Below are 21,543 nucleotides of genomic sequence, written 5' to 3' on the forward strand. Positions count from 1 at the left end.
TGTGCTCGGTGATCAGTTACGATGGTAACAGCTGGCGTTGGCTGAGGCTGTCTGTGTGCCAGGCGTGGTTCTCAGTGCTCTGCCGGAACTGACTGGTTATAGCTTGGTGGCGGAATTTAAGCTTAAGTCAATGTATTTTCAGTGGGCTTTGTCTGAATTAACTCAGAATGGAACAGTTTTTAAAAACAAAATTCAATGCATTTTTTCCATAAGATACAAAATTTAAGATGCCAGTAGTAAGCCTTGAAAATTTCTCTTTAGAAGCATTTGATCACATGGCATTTCATTCAAATTAGTAATAATTTCCTGATAGTTGTGTTTTATGTTCAGTTTTGATATATTTTGGTATCATAGAATGCTCTCATTGTTTGAGTAAATGATTGAATTGCGGACCATTATTGTGTTACTGAAGTTACTGTTTTTTTTATCTCATTCTTTAAAAATTGTTATATTTGTGTAATATTTATAACATAAAATTATAGAAAACAGTACTATTCAATACTGTACAATTTTTTTTTTAATACTGATACATTTCTGGATTTGGCACAAAGTGTTCTTTCTTAGCCTTGAAAGATCAGCTTTGATACAGCCACTCCACTTCTGGGAAGTGAGCCTCACAAAATTATTAAGATGTAGCTAAAACTTTGCTGTAAGAATATTTATCATGAAGTTACAAAATAGATAACCAGGTAAGTGTCCAACATCAGAGAATTGGTAAAATGAATCATGGTGGTTCTCAGCTGCTAAATTTAGGTAGCAGGTGAATATTGACATGGTCACAGAATGTTAAATGTAAAAAAAAGTTAGTTACAAAGAGGTATATATAGTATGAATTCTTTTTGAAAAGGACATTTGACTTAGAAGAAAGGTCTGAAATATTTCACATAAAGGTGTTTTTTATGTTAATATTTTGATATTTGAAATTAAAAGCAAAAACCTTTTTTTTTTTTTTAAGTTTAAAAAAGTAGATGTTCTGGGCCATGGATTATACAAGTCTCTGTCTTACTATCATATACCTATATTTTTTCTGTTATTGCAGGGCAATTTATATGAATTTTTGAAGCTTACTGGATGGAGGGGATCTAAAGTCTTGTATTTTGGTGACCATATATACAGTGACCTGGCGGTGAGGAACTTCTCTTCCTGTTTCTTTACTGGGGACAGATACTGTTAGGCCCACTTATTAGGAAATTATCTTTTGTTTAAGACCATTTTCATGCTTTCAAAAAAGCCAAGGAGTGGGCCACTTTTTTTTTTTTAATGTCTCATATTTTACTGATCAGTCATGAAAAAGATAAACTTTTTTGGAAATGGTGACATTAGCAATTTACTGAGTTTATCAGAAAAAAAAATCTTTCCATTTGAGTAATGGTAAGAAATAATGCCAATGTTCTTTCCTTTTCCTTTTATTATTAAGCTTCAGAAACATACAAATGCACCATAAAAGCTCATAAACATCATTCAGGGTTTTTCCAGCCAGTCATTTTGAAAGAGCACAAAATGGCATTTCCAGGAAATAGCTATTATGTGAAAACAAGGCTTTTCATGCCCCTTGGAATGACGAGTGTCTCAGGACTTGAATTATGATTTAGTCTGTAACTGGAGCAAGATTGAGTTAGTCACATTTCTAACCACACTTGGTTCCTTATGGAACGAATTTATGTTTGTAAATGATTCCAAGCAAGCTTGCACAGGACACGTCTCGCAAAGTCTGAGTGAAGCTCAGTGTCACGGGAGTGACAGGGGTCAGGTTGTGTCTGGCTGTCAGACTCCACTGTTGATATTTCCGAGAATTTTGGTGCACACAGGACCTGCCCCATCTGTGCACGTCTGTGTTCCTCTGGTTCTGCTGACTGTCGGCCAGAGCACACGTGCCCGAGCCCCTCTGAGGGCCACGGAGCCCGAATTTGCAAAGGTGGTGGAGGTAGAGGGCGATCCCAGTGCCTGTGTCTAGTGACCTTCTTCCCAGGGGACTCTGGCACACACGCCGCAAAATCCTGTCTGTCCAGTGGCTGGAGGCCTAGTGGGAGGAATCGTGGGCTCAGACTTAGGAAACTGAGGTTTTCATCCCATCTCTGCTGGTCATTATCTCTGTGACCTTGGGCACCTCCCTCAAGCCCTGATGTCCTCGTTTGTAAGGAGAGTGAAATAAGGTAATGTATACAAAAGTGCGTAGTAAAGTAGGAATATAAAGTGCTCCTCTTAGGATGTTGGCACCCCCAGAGTCCAGCCAGGCAATGCAACATCACAAGCATTGACCTCTTGCTGTGTGGTCTGCAGGCTCTGAGGGGGTGGCTCACTGTGTGCCACCCTTGAGGCACATGGGTACGTGGCCCTGAGGTGACACGCACATACAGGTCTTAGCACTGTGAGAAGTGCTCACAAAGCAGTAGTTCGTCAAGTGCGGTCCCGGTGACATCAGCATCACCTGGGAACTAGTTGGAAACGCAAATGGTCAGCCTCACCCCAGACCTGCTGAGGAGCTCTCGGGGTGGGGTCGAGCTGTCTTTTCTCAGCAGTCTTTCACACTTACGTTTGATATCAGGTAATGCTGGCCTCATAGGATGAGTTAGGAAGTGTTCCTCCTTCTTTAGTTTTTGGAAGACTTTGAGAAGGATTGGTGTTAATTCTTCTTTATATGTTTGGTAGAGTTCATTGGTGAAGCCATCTGGTCCTCAGCATTTCATTGATGGAAAGGTTTTGCTTGCTGATTCAATCTCCTTACTAGTTAGAGGTCTGTTCAGATTTTCTGTTTCTTCATGATTTAGTCTTGGTAGGTTGTGTGTTCATGAGAATTTTTCCATTTCATCTATTTTATCCAGGTTGTTAGCATACAATAGTTCACAGTACTTTTCTTTAGTAATCCTTTTTATTTCTGTCGAATTGGTAGTGTCACCACTTACATTTCTGATTTTAATAATTTGAGTCTTCTTTTTTTCTTAGTCAAGCTTAATTTTGTTGATCTTTTTGAAGAACCAACTGTTGGTTTTGTTGATTTTCTTTGTTGTTTTTGTATTCTCTATTTTATTTATCTCTGCTCTGGTCTCTGTTATTTCCTTTGTCCTGCTAGCTTTCAGTTTAGTTTATTCCTCTTTTTCTAGATCCTTTGAAGTATAAAGTTAAGTTTTTGATTTGAGAGCTTTCTTCTATTTTTATTGTTGGTGTACCTATAAATTTCCCTCTTAGCACTGCTTTTGTTGCATCCCAGAAGTTTGGGTAGGTTGTGTTTGCACTTTAATTTGTCTCAAGGTATTTCCTAATTTCTTCTTTGACCCACTGGTTGTTTAAGAATGTGGTGTTTAAGTTCCACGTTTCTGAATTTTTCGGTTTTTTCTTCAGCTGTTGATGTCTAGTTTCATTCCTAGTGATCAGAAAAGATACTTTGTATGATTTTAGTCTTTTAAAATTAAGACTTGTTTTGTGGCCTAACATACAGTCTATCCTGGAGAATGTTCTGTGAGCACTTGAGAAAAATGTGTATCCTGCTTTTGTTCGGTGGAGTTCTCTGTGTCTGTTAGGTCTGATTGGGTTTTAGTGTTGCTTGAGTCCTGTACTTCCCGTTTGATCTTCTGTCTGGTGGTTTTATTCACTATATAAAGTGGGTATTGAAGTCTCCTGCTGTTACCGTAGAGCAGTCTATTCTCCCTACAGTTCTGTTAATGTTTGCTTCATATATTTTGGAACTCTGCTGTTCGGTGCACATATAGTTGTTATATAGTTTTGGTGAACTGACCCCTTTATCATTGTATAATGTCATTCTTTGTGTCTTGTAAGTTTTTGACCTAAAATCTGTTTCGTCTGATATCAGTATAGCCACCTCTGTTTTCTTTTGGTTACTCTGTGCGTGGAATTTCTTTTCTAATCTTTTCACTTTCAGCTTGTGTGTGTCCTTAGATCTAAAATAAGTGTCTTGTAGACAGCATATAGTTGGATGCCATGCTAAAGTTTGGAAACCACTGTTTTAAAGTGGTAAGACTAATTCATCAACTTGTCAGAAATTATGTGGACAGTGAAGATTGTTACCCTTCAAGGGGATGACCTTAGGAATGTTGCTACATTCAGTGTTGCTGCTGTTTCTCAAAATGCATTTTGGTGCCCTCTTTGGAATAGATTTGAGAGCCGGTTTGGGGCAAAGGAGAAAATGAGTTTTATTATTATTAATTTATTACCATGTACTTTAGTCTTAGGAATGCTCCAGAGGACTTTGTACTTATTTTCAGAAATAAGGTCCACCTTCAAAAGTTTGCCACCATTGGGACTATTTAAAAGAGTGTGCTGTGTGTAGGGTTTCATATATTATAGGACAGAGAGAACTATTGAAAGGTTTAAAGAAATTCAACCACTGGAGAAGGTAGACACTCTTAGGACTTACAGAGCCGGGATTCTAGCTTGAGGTGAGTAGCCAGAGTGAACTTTCAAAATAGTAAACCATATACCAGTCTTCTCCTTAAAACCCTTAAAATCTCTTTTCTTAAAAACATCCCTTTCTCCCTCAGAGTAAAAGCTTAATTTCTTACAGCTGTCCTCAAGGCTCTGCTTGATCTCTTTCCCCAGCCTCCCTCTGAAGGCACCTCCTGCCTCTGCCCTCTCTCCTACTCTGCCCCCCCCAACCCCTGGGCCTTGCTATTTCTTAACCCATCCCACTCCCAGCATGTTCCTGCCCCAGGGCCTTTGTACTTGCTGTTTTTCCAGCCAAAATTTTTCTCCTCCCATGTATTTGCATACTTTTACTTTCCTTCCCTTCAGGTCTCTAATCCCATCTCTCTTTATCAGCCTGGTCTTCCTAACCACGCTGTATAAAATGGTAACTCCTTTCCCTCTTATTCTGCTGGATTTTTGTCCATTGTGTTTATCACCACCTGCACTGTGTATTTACTTGCTTATTTTTTGTCTGTATTTCCCATGAGAGCAGGGATTTGTTAGTTTTGTTCACTATTTTATCCTCAGTATTTGGCCAGGGCCTGGCAAGTTGTAATATTTGGTAAATGTTTGCCAAGTGAGAACATTAATGACCATTTAGTATGATGATTGTATAGCTTAGATTTCCTGGGACATCACTGATATTGGGTATACTGGCCTATTGTCAAATCGTGGGATTGCCATGTTTGGAATGAAAACACGATCATGTATGTTGACATTGTGTGACCATTCCAAGTCTGAGATTCTGTGGTTCCCCATAACTCACAAGGCCTGGCACGCAGTGGGTGTCCCCCAGCGCTCTGTGGACGAACTGAGTGAAGACCTTCAGGAACATCTCAGCTGAGCTTTTTTCTGTCCCTGACCTAATGTAGTTTTACAGACTATGGTTAACGATGCCAGATCCTGTGTTTCTGTAGGGGCTGGGATTCATAGCAGTTATTTCTGTTACAGAAACTTTCTTAGGGTGAAATGGTCAAAGCCTGGGGCTAAATTGGCTTTAGTTAGATGTAATTTGTTGAATTCAGCTTGGTTAATAACTAACCATTACAATTAAAGAGTAATCCAATGAATGCCTGTTGCATCTGGGAAAGGTAGTGAAATGGTTTAAGTTCTGTTGAGATTAATGTTGACTTTTTGTGATCTTTGCAATCAGGACTTGACTCTGAAGCACGGCTGGCGAACTGGTGCAATTATCCCAGAATTAAGATCTGAGCTCAAAATCATGAACACAGAGCAGTATGTTCAAACTATGACCTGGCTGCAAACCCTGACCGGGTTATTGGAGCAGATGCAGGTTTGGGATTTTTTTCTCTCCTACTTTTTCCTTTAAGCTTGAGATTAGTCCACTGGTCACAGTTATTTTAATTGTGGTTTAATTGTGGTTCTAAGCTATGAGGTATAAGTCATCCTGTAGAATAACTACTGGGGTTATTTTGCCCCTGAAAGAGTTCTGCCATTTTCCCTGAAGAGAACTTTAAAAATGTCTCCCCCTTCCCCAACAAAGCCGTCTAGAGAAAGAGCTTTGTGGGGCCCGTGTCAGCACGAGTGTTTGCTTATGTCCCCGTGTCTGTTGAAATGCAGTGTCCTCACTTCCCCACTGAAGCCCATCGGGAGATTCTGTGGGTAGTGGGATTTGAGAACCTCTGTCAGTGTTTGGGTCCAATCCTGCTTCTGCCTTTAACTTGCTGTGGGACTGCTCCATTCTGGGTCTCAGTTTCCCCATCTGTAAAATGGGATCAACACTTCAGGCTGGGCACCACAGCTTACTGGAAAGAGTCTCAAGGTAAGAGTCAAGATCCTCGTGTACAGCCTCCATCTGATTTTGAAGATAATACCTGCAGTTTGCTGGTTCACTGGAGTTCTGTGGCAGTTTTTTCTGTCAGTTGTATAGACTGTTGGGGGCAGTTAGTGAGGAATGTTGTTCTGGTGGTGATCTCCTGGCCTGTGGCAGCTGCCCCTGGTTGCAGCTGGGACCTTCTCCCCTATCTCATGGGGCATCTCGCTGGTTCTGCTGGCCTGGCCCACGGCCGTCTCAGTGTGCGTGCCGACTCTTTTAGGATAAGGGGCGTGGATGGCTGCCCTCTTGGCTGACACACCTGCAGCCTCTGGCCGTGGCCTGCTGCCCACGGCCTTCCAGCCTGCTTTGGAAATGGGCAGGGAGCTGTCTTGCCTGGCCCAGCTGGCAGCGAGCTCAGGCAGGGCTGTGGGGAGTGGCAGGCCAGGTCCTTCCTCCAGGGCGCACACATTCCAGAACATGGGGCCCTGCACGTCCCCCAGGCCTTGCTTCCAGTGCATTCTGGCTCCAGTGCTCTTTGGTTCATCTCTGGCGAGGACTGGTTCTGTTTCCCTTACTGTGCTTGTTGGTGAAATAATTGTCTAAAAATAAAAGGCATCAGTTCTGGGTTAATGTAGTTTCGAGTCTGTGCATAGGTCGCGGCAGTACTGATGGTTACTCGTTACGCGCCGGGCGTTGTGCTGAGTGCTTGCTCCGCATCGTTCACTCATCGTCCCGGCTGTCCTGTGTGGGTAGCTTAGGCCGCTTTAGAAGAAGGAAACGGGGTATTTAAGAGGTTAGGTAATGTGTCCTGGGTCATAAAATGACAAAGCAAGAACGTGAACCTGGGCTGTGTGGTGCCCAAGTCTGTGCTGTTAAGCGCTGCACTGACGTGTTTCCTGGCTGTGCAGTTTCAAGAGCTCGAGGGTAGCCGGACCTCTTGCCTTGGGTGCGGTCTCTGTGATGTGGGCAGCTGTCAGATACAGAAATGCAACCTGCGTGTAGATGATGTCACTGCATTTTAGCTTTGAGGACGGTTTTTGTTTGTGTTTTGTTTTTTTGTCTTCCTCTCTCTGACCTGTATAAAAAGTTCAGTGAATAAGGGGTGTGTGTTTTAGAGAATAGAAGTGCTGGAAAGATTTCTGTGACTTATAGAGTTAATTCTGTAAGGTGTGTGGTTAGGGAAGGAAGATAAGGGAGTTGACATTGACATTGCTGTCCCATTTTATAGGAGTGGAAACTGTGGCTGAGAGGTAAGTAACTGTTCCAGAAAAGTTAGTGAACAGCAGAATCAAGCTATTTAGAAACAAGAGCTTACTATGGTCCAGGCACCAGGGGCTTTACGTTCGTTTCATTCTCACAACAACTCTTTGAAGTGGGCAGTGGCATCATCCCCATTTTACAGACAAAGAGCCTGAGGCACAGAGAGAAACCATCTTGCTCATAGTAAGGGGTGGTGCTGGGCCGCAAACCGGGACGACCGGCCCCAGAACCCCCACCTCTGTGCCGTATCGCCTCGGCTTTGGCCACTTTATGGCAGGCTGTCCGGGTGGGTTCACTAGGACACAGAGGAGGGTGGCTGATACTTTAAAAAATATCCAGATGAGTGTCATTTCTCACTGTCCTCTCCGTTTCCTTCCCATTCTCCTGCCCCCATGTTTGCCTGGAAAGCTCTACATTATTCCAGTGATCCTGTGTCACATGTTCCTAGAACTCTCCCCTTTTAGAGCACATAGACTATTCTCTGAGGAGAGAGATTTGTCTCCTGAGGTTGGGTGTGCTCTTTTTGGGGCCAGCAGTGTCATTTGGAGCGCATTCTGGGCAGTAGCACATCGTGTTTTCGTGGTCTGGTTCCCTGGCTCTGCCCTCACTCACCTGGGCCTCTGTCTGTCTGCTCTCGTGTCTTCAGCATCTAGCACTGTGCTTGCCACATGGTAGGTGCTGAATATAAATACGCATATGTGTGTATGTGTGTGTGTGCACAGCTGTATGTGTGTATGTGCATACGCGTGTGTATGTGCTTGTATATGTGTGTGTGCTTGTGTGTATGTGTGTATCTACAGATATGAATCAGTTCCTTGTGGCATCCTACAGAGCTTTGATCTAGTCACATACTTTGTAAGCCTAAATTCTGTAGCGAGTAATTTGTTAAAGTGTGGAAGTTAACTGAAACATGTTCCTAGAACCTACATCAGCGTCCGCAGCAGTGCTGGGCCGGTCAGTCTTCGGGTGCTCCGGTAACACACAGCCGGGGGTCGCGCAGTGGTGGCTGCTTCCTGGTGGGGTAGGCAGCGGCGCCGGGCAGGAACTCCACGTTACAAGCTCAGGGTTTTGTCTGGTGGCCGAGACCCTAAGCGGGTGACTCAGTCAATCCCTTGATCTGGGCAGATGTGATCAACAGAGGGGCCTTGGCTGCCTCATCGAAGCAGATGGTCTGCCTGTTTGGTATTTTCCTCCAGGATCTGAGGCTGCTCCTGTGACCGCGAATTGCGGGGAGCCCCACCTGTCCCCTGCGGTCATGTGCACCTCTGACTCTGGCCAGAGTTCCTGTTTAGTCACAAGAGCCTTGGAGACAGACTTGAGGGATTCCATTGGTTAGGGCTGGGCAGTGGTCATTTTCTCTTTGCCTTTTGCTCTCATTTCAGCCCACCCAGAAAATTCTCTGCTTTTCCATCTGGTTGAGGTGCTCTGCCTTCTTGTGTTTTACAAAAACAACTGTTTTCCCTTTTAAACACTTTAAAAGTTAATATAATACTAAGGGAAAAAAATTAAAGCCAATTATAATTCTACTACTCTTGCACAAATTAAAGAAAAATTTCCATGTTAGTTTCCAAATACATGCACATATTTTTACATTTTTGTAGTTCGTGGGTGTGCTGTTATACTGGCTGTTTCCACTTAACTGCCATTTTAATGTGTATACATGTTTACTTGTATAATAGGAATGTATTAAGTATGTTTATATGGGTGTTGCATGCATGTGATGGATACATTACACACACAATATACATGTGTATTTTATGTGGATACATATGCATTATACACAGCCTTTAATAACACTTTAATATCTTGAGTTTATAGGGGCCTTACTTAATAGCTTCATAATATTCCATGTTAATTTGATGAAGGGCAGTTTGCAGCTGGGAAGTTTGAAAATGTTTTATTTCATGCAAGTGTCTGTCTCAGGGTTGACTAAAATTCCTCCAAGAAAAGCTGCCCGTTAAAAAATTCTCACGGCCGGGTGAGTTTATTCACAACGAGAACCGGCTCAATAACTAGCTTGTGTCCTGCAGGTTCACAGAGACGCGGAGTCCCAGCTGGTTTTGCAGGAGTGGAAGAAGGAGAGGAAGGAGATGAGGTAAGAGTGGCCTGTTTCGAATATCACGAATCGGGCCCCAGGCTGCGCTCACTCAGCCGCACACCTTCCCCAGGGCCTGCCTGAGGCTGACTCAGAACAGCCGGTTTTAGCTGCCAGGGGTCACTGTGACCCCCAGTACCCAGACCCAGCCGTCTGCCATTAGTGATGAATGTCATCTCTTCGAGGCAGCGGTGAGCCCCTCACACCTCTCTCCCTTCCCTCCTCCCAGGCCACTTAACTTTCCCGTTTGGGTGGCTGGTGGCCCAGTTGTTGGTAATGCGGGCAGCACTGGAGGCAGCTCTGAACCACAGTGAACTCTTGGGGCTCCTACCACCCCGGTGCTTATTTGTAGCCACGGCTGTTTCAGGAGCGTGTGTGCATCAGCATCACTGTGTTTATTGGCGCAGAAAGCCCTTCTGCTGTCAGGGGAGTTCAGTGGGTGTGCATCTGAGGGAACGGTTATTCATCAGAGGCCGCGTGGACAGGCGTGCATCCCTCAGAGGATGCTGTGTCTGTGGACACTGTGGACGTGACTGTTTCTGCTCTTGTGGCTGCCGTGTCCCCTCCCTCCCCCGCCACGGGCGCAGCTGTGTTAAGGTCTGGAAGTAGCGCTGACTGCCTGGGTTCTGGCCTCTAAGCAGAAGATGGCCACCTGACGTGGGCGATGTGCGTGCAGAGGGAGCAGAGTCCATCCCCCGGGGCTGCGGAAGCCTCTGCTGTATTGAATCAGTCCTCCCTCTCCCTCTCAGTGTGTCTCTTGGGAGCTTATTCTGACATGGTTGTTGCTCTCATGTGGGTATAAAAATATTGGTGAGAGGGTGATGGGCATATGATCTGTTAGACTCTGGGCCCCTCCCCGCTGAAGGCCAAATCTGAGCCCTACACTCCAGGGACCTCACACTATTAGAGAATGGATTTATTTCACCTGTCAGAGATTTTGTTTTGAATTCAAATCTCTAACAACCTCACATCTCAATGAGATTTTTCAGTAAAAGTTTAAAAGCCATTTATGTTGCTCCACCTGCAGACTTAATTGAGGTCTTTTAATTTTCTTCTACTTGTAGCATCTGTCACCTTATGAAGACAGACTAGTAGCTTTTATCACACATTTGTATAAAAGATTATGTTTTCTGCTGTGTTTATAACTGATTTACTAACAGTCAAATGGTGTTTATCCATTCTGCTGGAACGGTCTCTGTGTAGGGGTCCCAGCTACCAGACTGGATGGTGTGCATATCCTGTGAATGTGTGATGGGGTGTGGATTTATGCACAGAGGCGGGTATTGAGGGCCTTAGAGCCTGGGGTGGAGTGAACAGCCTTGCAAGATTACAGGTATCTGCCTGTAACCCAAGCTCTGAGGAGGCGTTTGAAGCCCTGTAATGGATGGTGGAGATGTATTTTCATCTCTATAAACTATGCCTTAATCTCTTAGACATAAAGTACTTTCAAGTTTGCAATATGCTTTTTAATTTCTCTTACTTCTCTCTATAACCTCATAAAAACGGGGCCTTGATCCCATTCTGCAGACAAGGGGCGTTTGGAGACTCTGAGAACATTCTGCATGTCTGTGGACCTTCAGAAGCTCCCGCACCCTTTGTGTTTGGGAAATGGTGGGGTTGCACATTTAGGGGAGCCTCCAGCAGTGCCGTCTCCAGCTGGCCTGTGTGGGGAATGTGGTCAGAGTTGTTTTGATGGATGGACAGACAGACTGGTTTTCCCAATTAGAAGTCGGGGCTGCTCTAGGCTAATTTGAGTCCTATAAATAAGAAACGGCGATGTGGATTTCAGTAACTTAAAAGACAGACCTTTTTGGAATCATCCTCTGTTGCTTCTTTTGCTGCTTCAGAGAAATGACCAAAGGCTTCTTCAATGCCCAGTTTGGAAGCTTGTTCCGCACAGACCAGAACCCGACGTACTTCCTGAGACGCCTGTCACGATTTGCTGACATCTACATGGCGTCCCTGAGCTGCCTCCTCAACTATGACGTCAGCCACACGTTCTACCCCCGGAGGACCCCGCTGCAGCATGAGCTCCCCGCCTGGGCCGCCCAGCCCCCCTTCTCCAGGCTCCCCCTCCTACAGGAGGCCCAGGCTAAGTAGCCAGGGGCCCGCCCCGGCCCAGAAAGAAACAAGGCTGGAACCAGCAATGGCCCTACACTGGGAAGACTTGGCGTGGATCTGAGTGAGTGTCCCTCTCAGAAACCATAAGGTATGCCTTGTGATGTTTCTTTTATACATTATGGACAGTACCCCCACTCGTGAAGACGGAAGCGCGTAGCTCTTGCGGCTGCCCTCCTGGACACGTGGGGACGGCAGCTGCTTCCTGTTGACCCTCGGAGATCGGCCTTGTTTACCGAGGTCCTGTAGCCCATGCCAGCCTTCCTGGGAGCGGGGCTTCTCCATGCCCCCTCTGTATTCCAGCAGGTGATGTTGTGAAACTCCTCTTGACTCTTGCACCAAGAATGCACTGGACGTTCACAGGTGGTGCCGGGGTGAACTGCTGGCAGAATGCTGGGTATCCGTGAGCCCCGCGGTGGCACACACGGCAGTCAGCGGCAGGGACGGGCCCTGGACAGCAGCCGCTCCCTGAATCGCTTGGTTCCACGGCTTCAGTGCTCTGGTGCGTCACCTGAAAGCAGACTTGGCCTCCCCGGAAGCCTGATGTGAGAAAGAATGAGAGAAGTCGCAAGTCCTTGGCTTTGGTTGTCCTCCGCACCCGTTTCCTGTGTCCTGCCCTGTGCAGGGGAGGGACAAATGGTGCCCCAAGTGACGAGCAGTCTTTCATTTTCCCAGAAGAGAAGGGTGAGGAGAAAAGAGCTTCTGGTTAAATTTCCAGACAACAGAACAGGTTGGTTGAATAAGGCAGCGAGAAACAAACAGGTGAGAATAGCCAGTGCATCTGCAGTGGATCTCCCAGGCGCCCGTTACACCTGAACCCTCACTCCCCCAAGTGTTGGTTGAATGTGCTTACTGGAGAAAAATGAAACCAGAAAATGTCCTTGTACAGAGGCGCCATGCCGTGACCCCCACCAGGTGTGTGTCTTGTCGCGAACGTGTGCATTTCCAGAAACCCTCCTTGTCTGGAGGGCAGTGAGCAGGTGCCTGTCTCTGTCCTGACTGGTCAGCCAAGGAAAGGGGCTTGAATCCAGCAGGAGGGGAGGGAGGTGGCCTCACTGCTTACCATCTCCCACCCCCTCCTCCCCTTAGACTGCTTTCCTGCCACGTTTGTGTGGCTGTTTTGGGAGTTTGGGTGGTTTTCTTTAGGTGTCTGTGTTTAATGTGGGAGAGGATCAAGACCATTGAAGCTAAGAGAAACAGCTGGCAATGACCTAGCTACTGAGTGTTCTCATTTCTTTCCGAGAACAAGGCAAGTGACATGCATCCTTAAACCGAAGGGATGCTGGGACAGGAGGGGCTTGTGGAGAGAGTACTTGCTTATTCAGTATTTTTAATTTTTTCATGTATGGGAGCCAGTTGTTGATGAGATGCTGGCTTGGCCTTCCCAGGCTACCTGCCTGGATGCAGAAATTAGATGGGTTCTGTAGCATGCTCTCATGCTGCCTGTTGTAATTGGCGTGTACTTGTGATGTTTTCAATATGTTTAAAATAGTGAAGGGGACTCTAGACCTCCTAGGCCCAATTAGCCCCTTTTTTTCTTCTAAATTTTATTATAAACACAGTTAGTCCATTCCTTTCTCGGAATGCAGTAGGCATTTGGTTCGCTGTTTGTCAGTACCTGGGACTTCTGAGCATCAGAGTGTTGGAGGCTGGCATTGAAGGGGTACAGGTAGATGCCCAGAACCGCTTGGTGTTGGGGTTCTCCAAGGATGTGCTGGTACCTTTGGCTGATAGTTTCTGCTTTTGAGAAGCTGAGTAAGGAAGTTAAGTGTTATTTTAAAACTTTGTCTTAGTTTTTATCTCATCAAGTATTCATTGGATGGCTCTTATGTGCCAGTTATAGAGTGTTTTGTTTACTCCAGAATGAAGTACAACTATTTTTAAAACCCGCTTTTATGTATGTCTAGGTTAGGTGACCCAAGCCTAGGGGAAGAAATACATTTTCTGGGTATGAAAAGTGAATTTTATGATTTACTACCAATTAAGGTTTCAGTCTCTAGGCTGTTGAACATGGCGGTGTTGAGATCTGCCGGGCAGCAGCACGTGGCCTCTGTCTGAGCAGAGCCCACCGAGCGTACGCCTGGCGGGCTGCAAGCCCATGCCGGGGCGGGCGCACAGATCTGGGCAGCCGTCTCTGTAGGAAGGACAGGCCTGCTCCTTGTCTATGCTCAGTTGGGATCGATTTTAACTTGCCACTGTCATGACTCGGCTGGGATTCAGCAGGCTGCACTGTGTTTTGTTCTTTCTGGTGCGTTCCCTGGGGTGCAAGCTGATGAATGTGTATTGGTTACAGAGGAAGGGAGTCTATTCTCTACCATGTAAAACATCGATTTGGGAAGTGCACAGAATAAAATTAGTTTGCACTCTGAAAAGTATTTTCTCTTTTTAGCATCCATTAGACAGATTTTCTCAGAATGACGTGAACAAAAATTCATGGTCCGGGGCAGTCCCTGCCAGGTGTGACGGTTGAGCGAGGCTCACCGTACCTGTAGCAGGTTGTTCTGGAGGGGACCTGCACAGCTGGTTTTTCCAGAGTTGCTTCTGTAGATAAAATCTGGCTTTTAAAATATTTTAGGAGTTTGGCTTACAGCTCCCACTTTCCTCCTAACGTATATGGCCTTCTTTTTCCTTTTTAAAATTCTCTTCAGCTCCCTTGAAGCCACGTAACATAAACCACCTGTTTCTGATTCAGGCACATTTCAGACCGAATTTCTTGTTGCTCTGAATGCACTGGTCCTCTTAATTACTGCAAAGGAGAAATGAAAAATAATTTTTCCTCCGAGCTAATTTAGCTTTGGGTGAACTAAATCGCTTTCCCTTTCTTTTCCTCCCCAAAGGCCTTTGAAGCAGTAGTGTGTGCGGTAAATACTGGAATTGGTTTCCACTCTGCAGAATGTTCGTGAGCTGCCAAAGACCCACTCTGGGGCCCTTGTCTCAAATATGCTCTCAGAGTAAATTTGGCCAGAGGCACAGTCCCTTGATTGCTCTATTCAAGTGTTAGGAAGCCTATGATTTGCCTGCTTAATACTGATTTCCTTTAGTACCAATTTCCTCCCAACCTCCTTTTTTTCTGTTAGCATATGGGAGGTTGGTCCCAAGTTCAGCTAACTTTTAATACCCTGATGGGTTAAGGAAAAGAAAGAGTGAAATTTCTCTAATGCAGGGCCCAACAAGCTTTTTCTATAAAGGGCCAGACAATAAATACTGTCTACTTTGTGGGCCTCTTCTGTGGCCCTTCCTGTACGACTGGGCACGCCTGTGTTCCATTACAGCTTGGTCTATGAGAACCACCTGCAGTCTGGATTTGGCCCTTGGGCCGTGCACGGTGTGCTGGCCCCTGCTCTGATGGATGTGTTGGTGGCAGGGGCAAGGTCACCTTGCTGGAGGCGTGCAGACAAACCCGCTCACGGTCAGGTGCAGCTAGGAGGTCCGTAGGCAAGTGTGCCAGATTCCCCCATGAGCTCCTCTCTGGGCATATTTCCTCATGTGGCCAGTGGTAAAGTACTGTGTTTCCAGCACATGGCATGACTCTCGTTGTGTAATTGAGCTGCCAGGCTCGGCACTCACTGAATATACCTCTCATCGCAGTAGTCTGTGATTGTGCTTGTAGTGTGTGGTGGGCTTGGCTGCCCAGGATCCCCTTCAGGACCCAAGGACTTACTCTCCTGACTGCTGGCTCACAGTCTGCAGCTGCCCATCCTCTGTGGGAGCTTCCCTTGCTGAAAAGTCCTGCCTCGGGCGAGGGTGTGGCCCGGCTCCCTTCCTGGAGCCTCAAAGGCCCATCCAGCCCCAGAGCTGGGGGGCAGGTGCGCAGCTGGGGCCTCCTCGTGTCTGTACTGCCGCCCAGCTCCTGCCCCACCGGCCTGGCTTCCTTCCCTTTTCACCCCTGCTCCCCTTCCCAGGTGTTGATCCCAAGAACAATCCCCTGAAAACGTCCTGCATGAGAACCTCCATATCTGTGTTTGCTTTCTGGGGAACCCGACCCACAACTGTGCTCTGTACTTTTCTATACTGCAGGCTTCAACTCCTAGGAAACCGTTTTCTAATTATTTAGTAGAATGACAGATCGTTTAATTTCAGACACAATGAATGCAAATTAGGTAGACTTGCTATTTATTCTGAATGTGAATTTGCTATTTATTCTAATTGTTGATTTTATGTCATACGACGTTGAACTTATTGCCAAATAAAATTTTGAATTGTCCAGTTTATTTTAAGTCATCTGGTTTATGTGCTTTAGTGGCAAAATACCACATTCTAATGCACCCCAAAATGCACATCCCTGAGAGGAGGCAGCAAAAGATTTATGGTGTACTCCTCACTGCCCTCGTCCCCACACCCCCAGCAAAGCACTGCCGCCTGTTTTCAGAGCTTGAAGACCGTGAAGTTAAGCCACGGACAGAAAACTGGTGTGAACGTGGTCTTAGGCGGGCAGCCAGTAACCCACCTGGAACTTCCATCCCTCACAGACAGTTCCTTCTTCGAGAACAAGGAGGAAGACAGTGACCTGTTTGCAGTCAAATTACCAGGTAAGTTGGAAACTGGAAGCGTTTGAAGGGAAAATAATACTGAATTAGGAGTGCATGTTTTGATGTCAAGTGACTGCTGGGTTTTGGATAAATCTGTGAATATTTTGAAGAGCTATTTTAACTGTTTAATTGTGTGTGTGTTTAAACTTAATCCTTGACCTCTCACTGTGCCAGGAATGTCATCTCATTCACTTCTCCTGCGGGTGGCCTGCTGGCCCTCCTCTGAGTCGCTCGCCTTTTTGTGCCTGCGGTGGTGGCGTGGGTGGGCTCTCTAGTGAATCTGTCCGCCTTCCTTCTGGGGAGCAATTTCCTGGAAACCTGGTATTGCTGCCATCGTGGCACGTCATCTGAGCGGAGGTGGTAAGTTGTTCTTCTGCCTGAAACTGGGCTTCCTTCCTTTCCTGGAGTGGTGAGGAAACTTATGAGACTCAGGCTTCTAGAACTTTGGACTTGGGGGAGCAGAAACTCTGATGATGTGGAGCAAAGTTATTTGGGCCATGAGAGTGACAGAGAGGAGAGGCTGAGATGTGCTCCACTCAGCCTTTCACTCCTCTGTCCGCAGCAGGGACTCCCAAGCCTGGCCAGTGCACCCCTGGGGACAGTTTGGAAATGGTGGTGGGCGGGCTGGAGGGTGCCCAGCTGTCAGTGATGCAGAGGCCCCTGCGGGCCTTTTGAGGGTGTGGTGGGCATCCTGCCTTGCTTGGGGAGTCCTGCACAGTGGAGAACTGGCCCTACACATCACCAATGTAAAGTTCCAGAACATTTTTATCACCTAAAAGAAGCCTCGTGTCTCTTAGCAGTAACTCCATTCTGCCCTTCCCCAGTTCCTCCCTGGCAGCCACTAATCTTTTGGTCTCTATGAATTTGCCTATTCTGGACATTTCATATAAATGGAATCATACAGTACATGGTCTTTTGTGTCTGGCTGCTTTCACTGAGCATGTTTGCAAGGTTCATCCATGATGTTGCAGGTATCAGTCCTTCCGTCCCTTGTAAGGTGAGTGATACTTCACTGTATGGACAGACGCTTTGGTTATGCATCTGTAAGTGGTGGACATTTGGAGTGGTTTTGACATTTTGGCCGTTATGAGTAATGCTGCTGTGAACCTACATCTGTAAGTTTTTGTCTGGACATTGTTTCATTTCTCTCGGGTCTATCCCTAGGAGTGGAATTTCTGGATCGTATGGTAGCTGTATGTCTAGCTTTTAGAAGACCCGCCATGCTGTGGTGGCACCATTTTACAATCCTACCCACAGAGAAGTAGGGCTCCGGTTTTCCTGTATCCTCGCCAGTACTTGCTATTGTCTGCCTTTGATGGTAACCAACCTAGGGGATGTGAAGTGGTGTCCCATTGTGGTTCTCCTGTCTTAAATGCACAGACAAGCAAACAAAACAGAATTAAGAAAGAGGCACTTAAAAGGCAGATGTTGGTGATTTGAAAAGGCCCTGGTAAGCTGACCTTACCGTCAACGTTTGACCCCTCTGGCGGTGAACAGTAGTTTTGTTTCCCAAAACACTGAATTTGTTCCACTGACTTTATTTCTGTTCCATAACCAATAGTTGAGCACATTTCACGGGCCAGACCCTGTGCTGGGTGCAGAGATACAAAGACGAACGAGGGAAGGTCTTGCCCTCAGGAGCTTGCAGTCTAACAGGGAAGTAAGACAGGGCCGCTAGAGTTGGGGGGTGGGAAGTGGTAAGAGCCACTTGAAAGAAGGACAGCAGAGGGTCAGAGAGGGGAGCAGACCTCCTGGTTGGTGGGTGGACTTAACACACGGTCTCTCACCCACAGGAACAAAATAATCTCCAGGATCAACCCAAAAGGTGAGGTATGGCTTGAGGGTTTCACACTGTGAAATGTTAAAGGATCTTACGCTCCCAGTAGGCGCCGGGCTGAGGATTCACAGCTGAGAGCCCCTCAGGTTCTAGGGGCCCAGAGGGCCGCGGTGCCATCGGGTGGGGGCAGGTCCGGCCTCACAGCGCCCCAAGGGGGTCACTGCTCCCCAGCGGCTGGTCATCAGGGTCCTGAAAAGAGAGGTCTGTGAAATGCGCAGAGGCCAGGACGTTCTGCTTGGGAATCCTGCCACGATTCGCGTTCTTTTTGGCTACTGGTCTGAGGCCTTGGTGGAGTTTGGATGCGCTACCCTCAAATATGACACCTTGGTGCATTAAATATCTTCAGCTGAAGGAATTTTTAAAAAATGGCAGAAGCAGGAAGGTCACTCTGACCCACGCTGCCCCCTTGCCCTTCCTCCCTAAAACAGGTAATAACATTCCTACGGGCAAGGTGCCCTCCCTGTACCAGGAGGAAAGAGGACACTTAGCACCAGAGGTGGGGAGTTCGGGGGCCAGGAAATCTGTACCAACCTTGTTAACTAACTGTTATCTTCCTAGTTATTTCTTCACTAGTCAGTACCCCTAGGCCCAAACCTCTTTCGCTTGTCAATTCTTAAATTTATTGTCTAAAAGGTACAAAAGCTTCCTGCTCTGGTCACCTCTTGGGGTCTGTGTTCTCTCGTGAAGACTCCCACGTACATGTCAACATTCAGTAAGATGAATATTTTCTCTTGTGTCTGTCTCGGTCAGTTTACTTTTCAGACTCAGCCCAGCATCCTATGAGAGCTGAGGAAAACCTTTTCCTTCCCTATAGCCTAAAACACAGTTCTTCCCCGAGTGCCCTGTGAACTACATGTGTGGCTTCTGTCTGCTGCTGTCCCGTGTCTCACGCTGGGCGGTGGGGCGGTATGGACGTTGGGGCCCCCATTCTGGGTGCAGTCGCTGCTGTTTGAAGGTGTGTGGCCCCGGACAAGTCTTTTCAACTTTGCTGTAATTTCCTCATCTGTAAAGGGTCCTGATGATATTTACTTGACGGGGAGGTGCAAGGATTAAATCAGACACAACATTAAGGTAAAAGTACCTTACTAAAGGTGGCTTTTCCTATGACTACGAAAGGGTCCTTTCAGTTTGAAAATTCATACTAACTGGGAGAGACGCCCGAGCATTTGAGAAGGTCTAACCAGAAGCCACGCTCTAGAGGCAGCCACCCCGACCCTTCTCACTGTCTTTGGCTCTGATCAGCACCAAAGCTTTGTTAATTAGCATAACGGCTATTCAAGAGGTCTAGGGTGGCTCCAGACAGTCTGAAAGCAACACCTGCACCTTTCATATCAAAAGCATAAGAATCTAGCACATTTTGGGCTGGCACTCTCAGCTTAGGATTCCTGTGACTGGAACACGTTTGCCATCTGGTCCAATTAGAAGGCTTTAGCTGAATCCTGCATCTAGGATACTGTGACCTGCCTCAGATGAGTCTTTCATGCACAGTGCTGATGGAGCCCTGAGAAGAGGTCAGAAAGCTGGGAAGGCATGGAGAGCCTTGAACTGGATGTGTCATTTCCTACCCCCCTGCTTTTTAAATGAGGTTGATTTCAACATAACGATGCTTACAGAAGCAGACTATCAGTAAATGCAGTTTAGCTGAACTTGCCCTTGCCATCTGGACTGGAAACTGTTACCTGGGTTTGATTAAAAAACAAAACAGGATTTATGATCCAGTTAATTTTTAGTCTGTTGCAAACATGAAATCTGCTACCACAGGCACTGAGAACCACAGGATAGTAATGGCTTGGCCTTTCTGGTGACCAGGAGACACTCAGGGAGCCCACCCAGAATCTCCCCATTAGAACAAAAGATGCTCCTGGTGTTCTTATCACTTAGGAAATTCTAAGGGTTTTGGGAGCTCTGTGCCAGGAACCTGGGCAGAGACCACTGTGTATTTTCTATTATCTCACGTCCAGCTTCTCAGTCCAGACCTGGTACTAAATGACAGGCAGGGTGTATCTTCCACATTCAGTGTCAATAGGTGCCTGCCCTGCCACGGGGTCCTCCTCCTCACCCCAGTGGAGGCTCCATCTAAGCCCAAGGGTCACTAACTCTAGAAACAAATAAATGGTCCTTTCCTGGAAGACCAGAGCAAAACATGTGCTCTAGACCTAAAAGACCTCATCAAAGAAACGTAGCTCCTAAAGCAAGAAGCAGCTCTGACTAAATGCGGTGGAATCCTGGGCAACAGTGTGGATACAAGTTAAAGCAGTTGTATGTCCTACTTTGCACCTGCTACCTCATCGATGTTTGTGGCAGAATTCAGCCCCAGATTTCTTCTCCTTGTGACCTCTCACCTGGTCACGAGGTTGGGGCTGGGCAATCCCTAATTCTCTTCTACCTCTGTTGGATGCCATCCACCCCAAAGAGCGCAGGAGCATTGAACAACCGCACAGTTTCACCCAGCTTGTGTCACTCATTTTTAGGCTTGCTGCCTGGAGACACGTTCTAGAAGTGAGATTTCTTGATACAAAGGTTTCCACTGAGATTTGCTAAAAGACATCATTCCCTTGCACCCTGACTGAACCTGTTCCTAGATAAAAATGCAAACTCACCGTGAAGGGGTTGTAGGAAGGTTCTGGGGTTGCCGAAGTCGTGCTCTCGTACATGGGGTTCGAGATATCCTCAGGCTGCTGCTTGCCAAGAGCTGCAACGTCAATATCCTCATCCGACTGCTCAGAAAGACAAGTGCAGGGCTGAGCACCACGATGTCCCCAAGGTGGGAGCAGAGCATCTCATCCAAGTTGGCAGGTAAAGCAAGCCCTGCCCCCACCTCCGGGAGCTTATCCTTTTTATTTTATTGGGATCTGATTTACATATAATATCATGCACCAGTCTTAAGTGTTCTGCCCAATGACTTCTTAATATGTCCACCCCGGTGTGATCAGCATATAGCATTTCCATCCCCCTGGAAAAAGTGCCCTCATGCTCCTTGACCACCATATGCAGTCCCATGTAGGTAACTGCTCTTCTGACTTTGATCACCAGGAGTGGTTTTGCCTGTCCTTGAACTTAATATGAAAGGCATCGTACAGCATGTGCACTTTTGCTCAATGCGATCTCTTCTAGATCACATGTACATGGTGCTTAGGAATTTGCAGGTTATCTGCCAGAAGGCAGTGACATACTGCTTGAAGGCTCTGTACATCTCCACCAGACATGTCTGGGAGAGGCAGCAGCAGGAGAGGGTGGGCTAGGGAGGAGTAGGAAGCACAGAAGGGAGGGTGCTCGGCTGCTGTGCTGCTGCCGAACCCGGGCCCCAGTGCCTCTGCAGGGTCACCCCATGGTCAGCCAAGACCCGCTGACCTGGATGTGGGCTCATCGGTTCAGATAGGGCCAAATGCGTTATGCAGGCTTTGGCGTGAGGCCTCTGGCTTTGCAGGTCCCCCACCCTGTTCCCCCACTCTTAGAGTCAGACTGGAAGCCCAAATCAATCATGCTGGGTGTTTGTCTTGTGACTCCT

General features: G+C 46.7%; 2 protein-coding genes across 3 annotated transcripts in view; one reads left to right on the plus strand and one right to left on the minus strand.

Moving 5' to 3' along the window:
• NT5DC3 (5'-nucleotidase domain containing 3) overlaps positions 1-15,880 on the plus strand; it is a 55,918-nt gene extending 40,038 nt beyond the window's left edge. Inside the window, exons 11-14 of the mRNA XM_010970440.3 lie at positions 1,040-1,126; positions 5,573-5,713; positions 9,487-9,551; positions 11,399-15,880. Coding sequence (XP_010968742.2) covers positions 1,040-1,126; positions 5,573-5,713; positions 9,487-9,551; positions 11,399-11,651 — 546 coding nt within the window. The 3' untranslated portion in view covers positions 11,652-15,880. The remainder of the gene's footprint in view (positions 1-1,039; positions 1,127-5,572; positions 5,714-9,486; positions 9,552-11,398) is intronic.
• Positions 15,881-17,720: 1,840 nt separating this feature from the next.
• Positions 17,721-21,543, minus strand: part of STAB2 (stabilin 2) — a 134,035-nt gene continuing 130,212 nt past the window's right edge. For both annotated transcript variants that reach the window (XM_074375158.1, XM_074375157.1), the window contains 2 exons: positions 20,636-20,752; positions 17,721-18,224 (listed from right to left, as the gene is read on the minus strand). In XM_074375158.1, the coding sequence (XP_074231259.1) occupies positions 18,174-18,224; positions 20,636-20,752 (168 nt within the window). In that variant the 3' untranslated portion in view covers positions 17,721-18,173. The remainder of the gene's footprint in view (positions 18,225-20,635; positions 20,753-21,543) is intronic.

Source organism: Camelus bactrianus, chromosome 12, assembly GCF_048773025.1.
Source record: "Camelus bactrianus isolate YW-2024 breed Bactrian camel chromosome 12, ASM4877302v1, whole genome shotgun sequence".
Taxonomy (NCBI): domain Eukaryota; kingdom Metazoa; phylum Chordata; class Mammalia; order Artiodactyla; family Camelidae; genus Camelus; species Camelus bactrianus.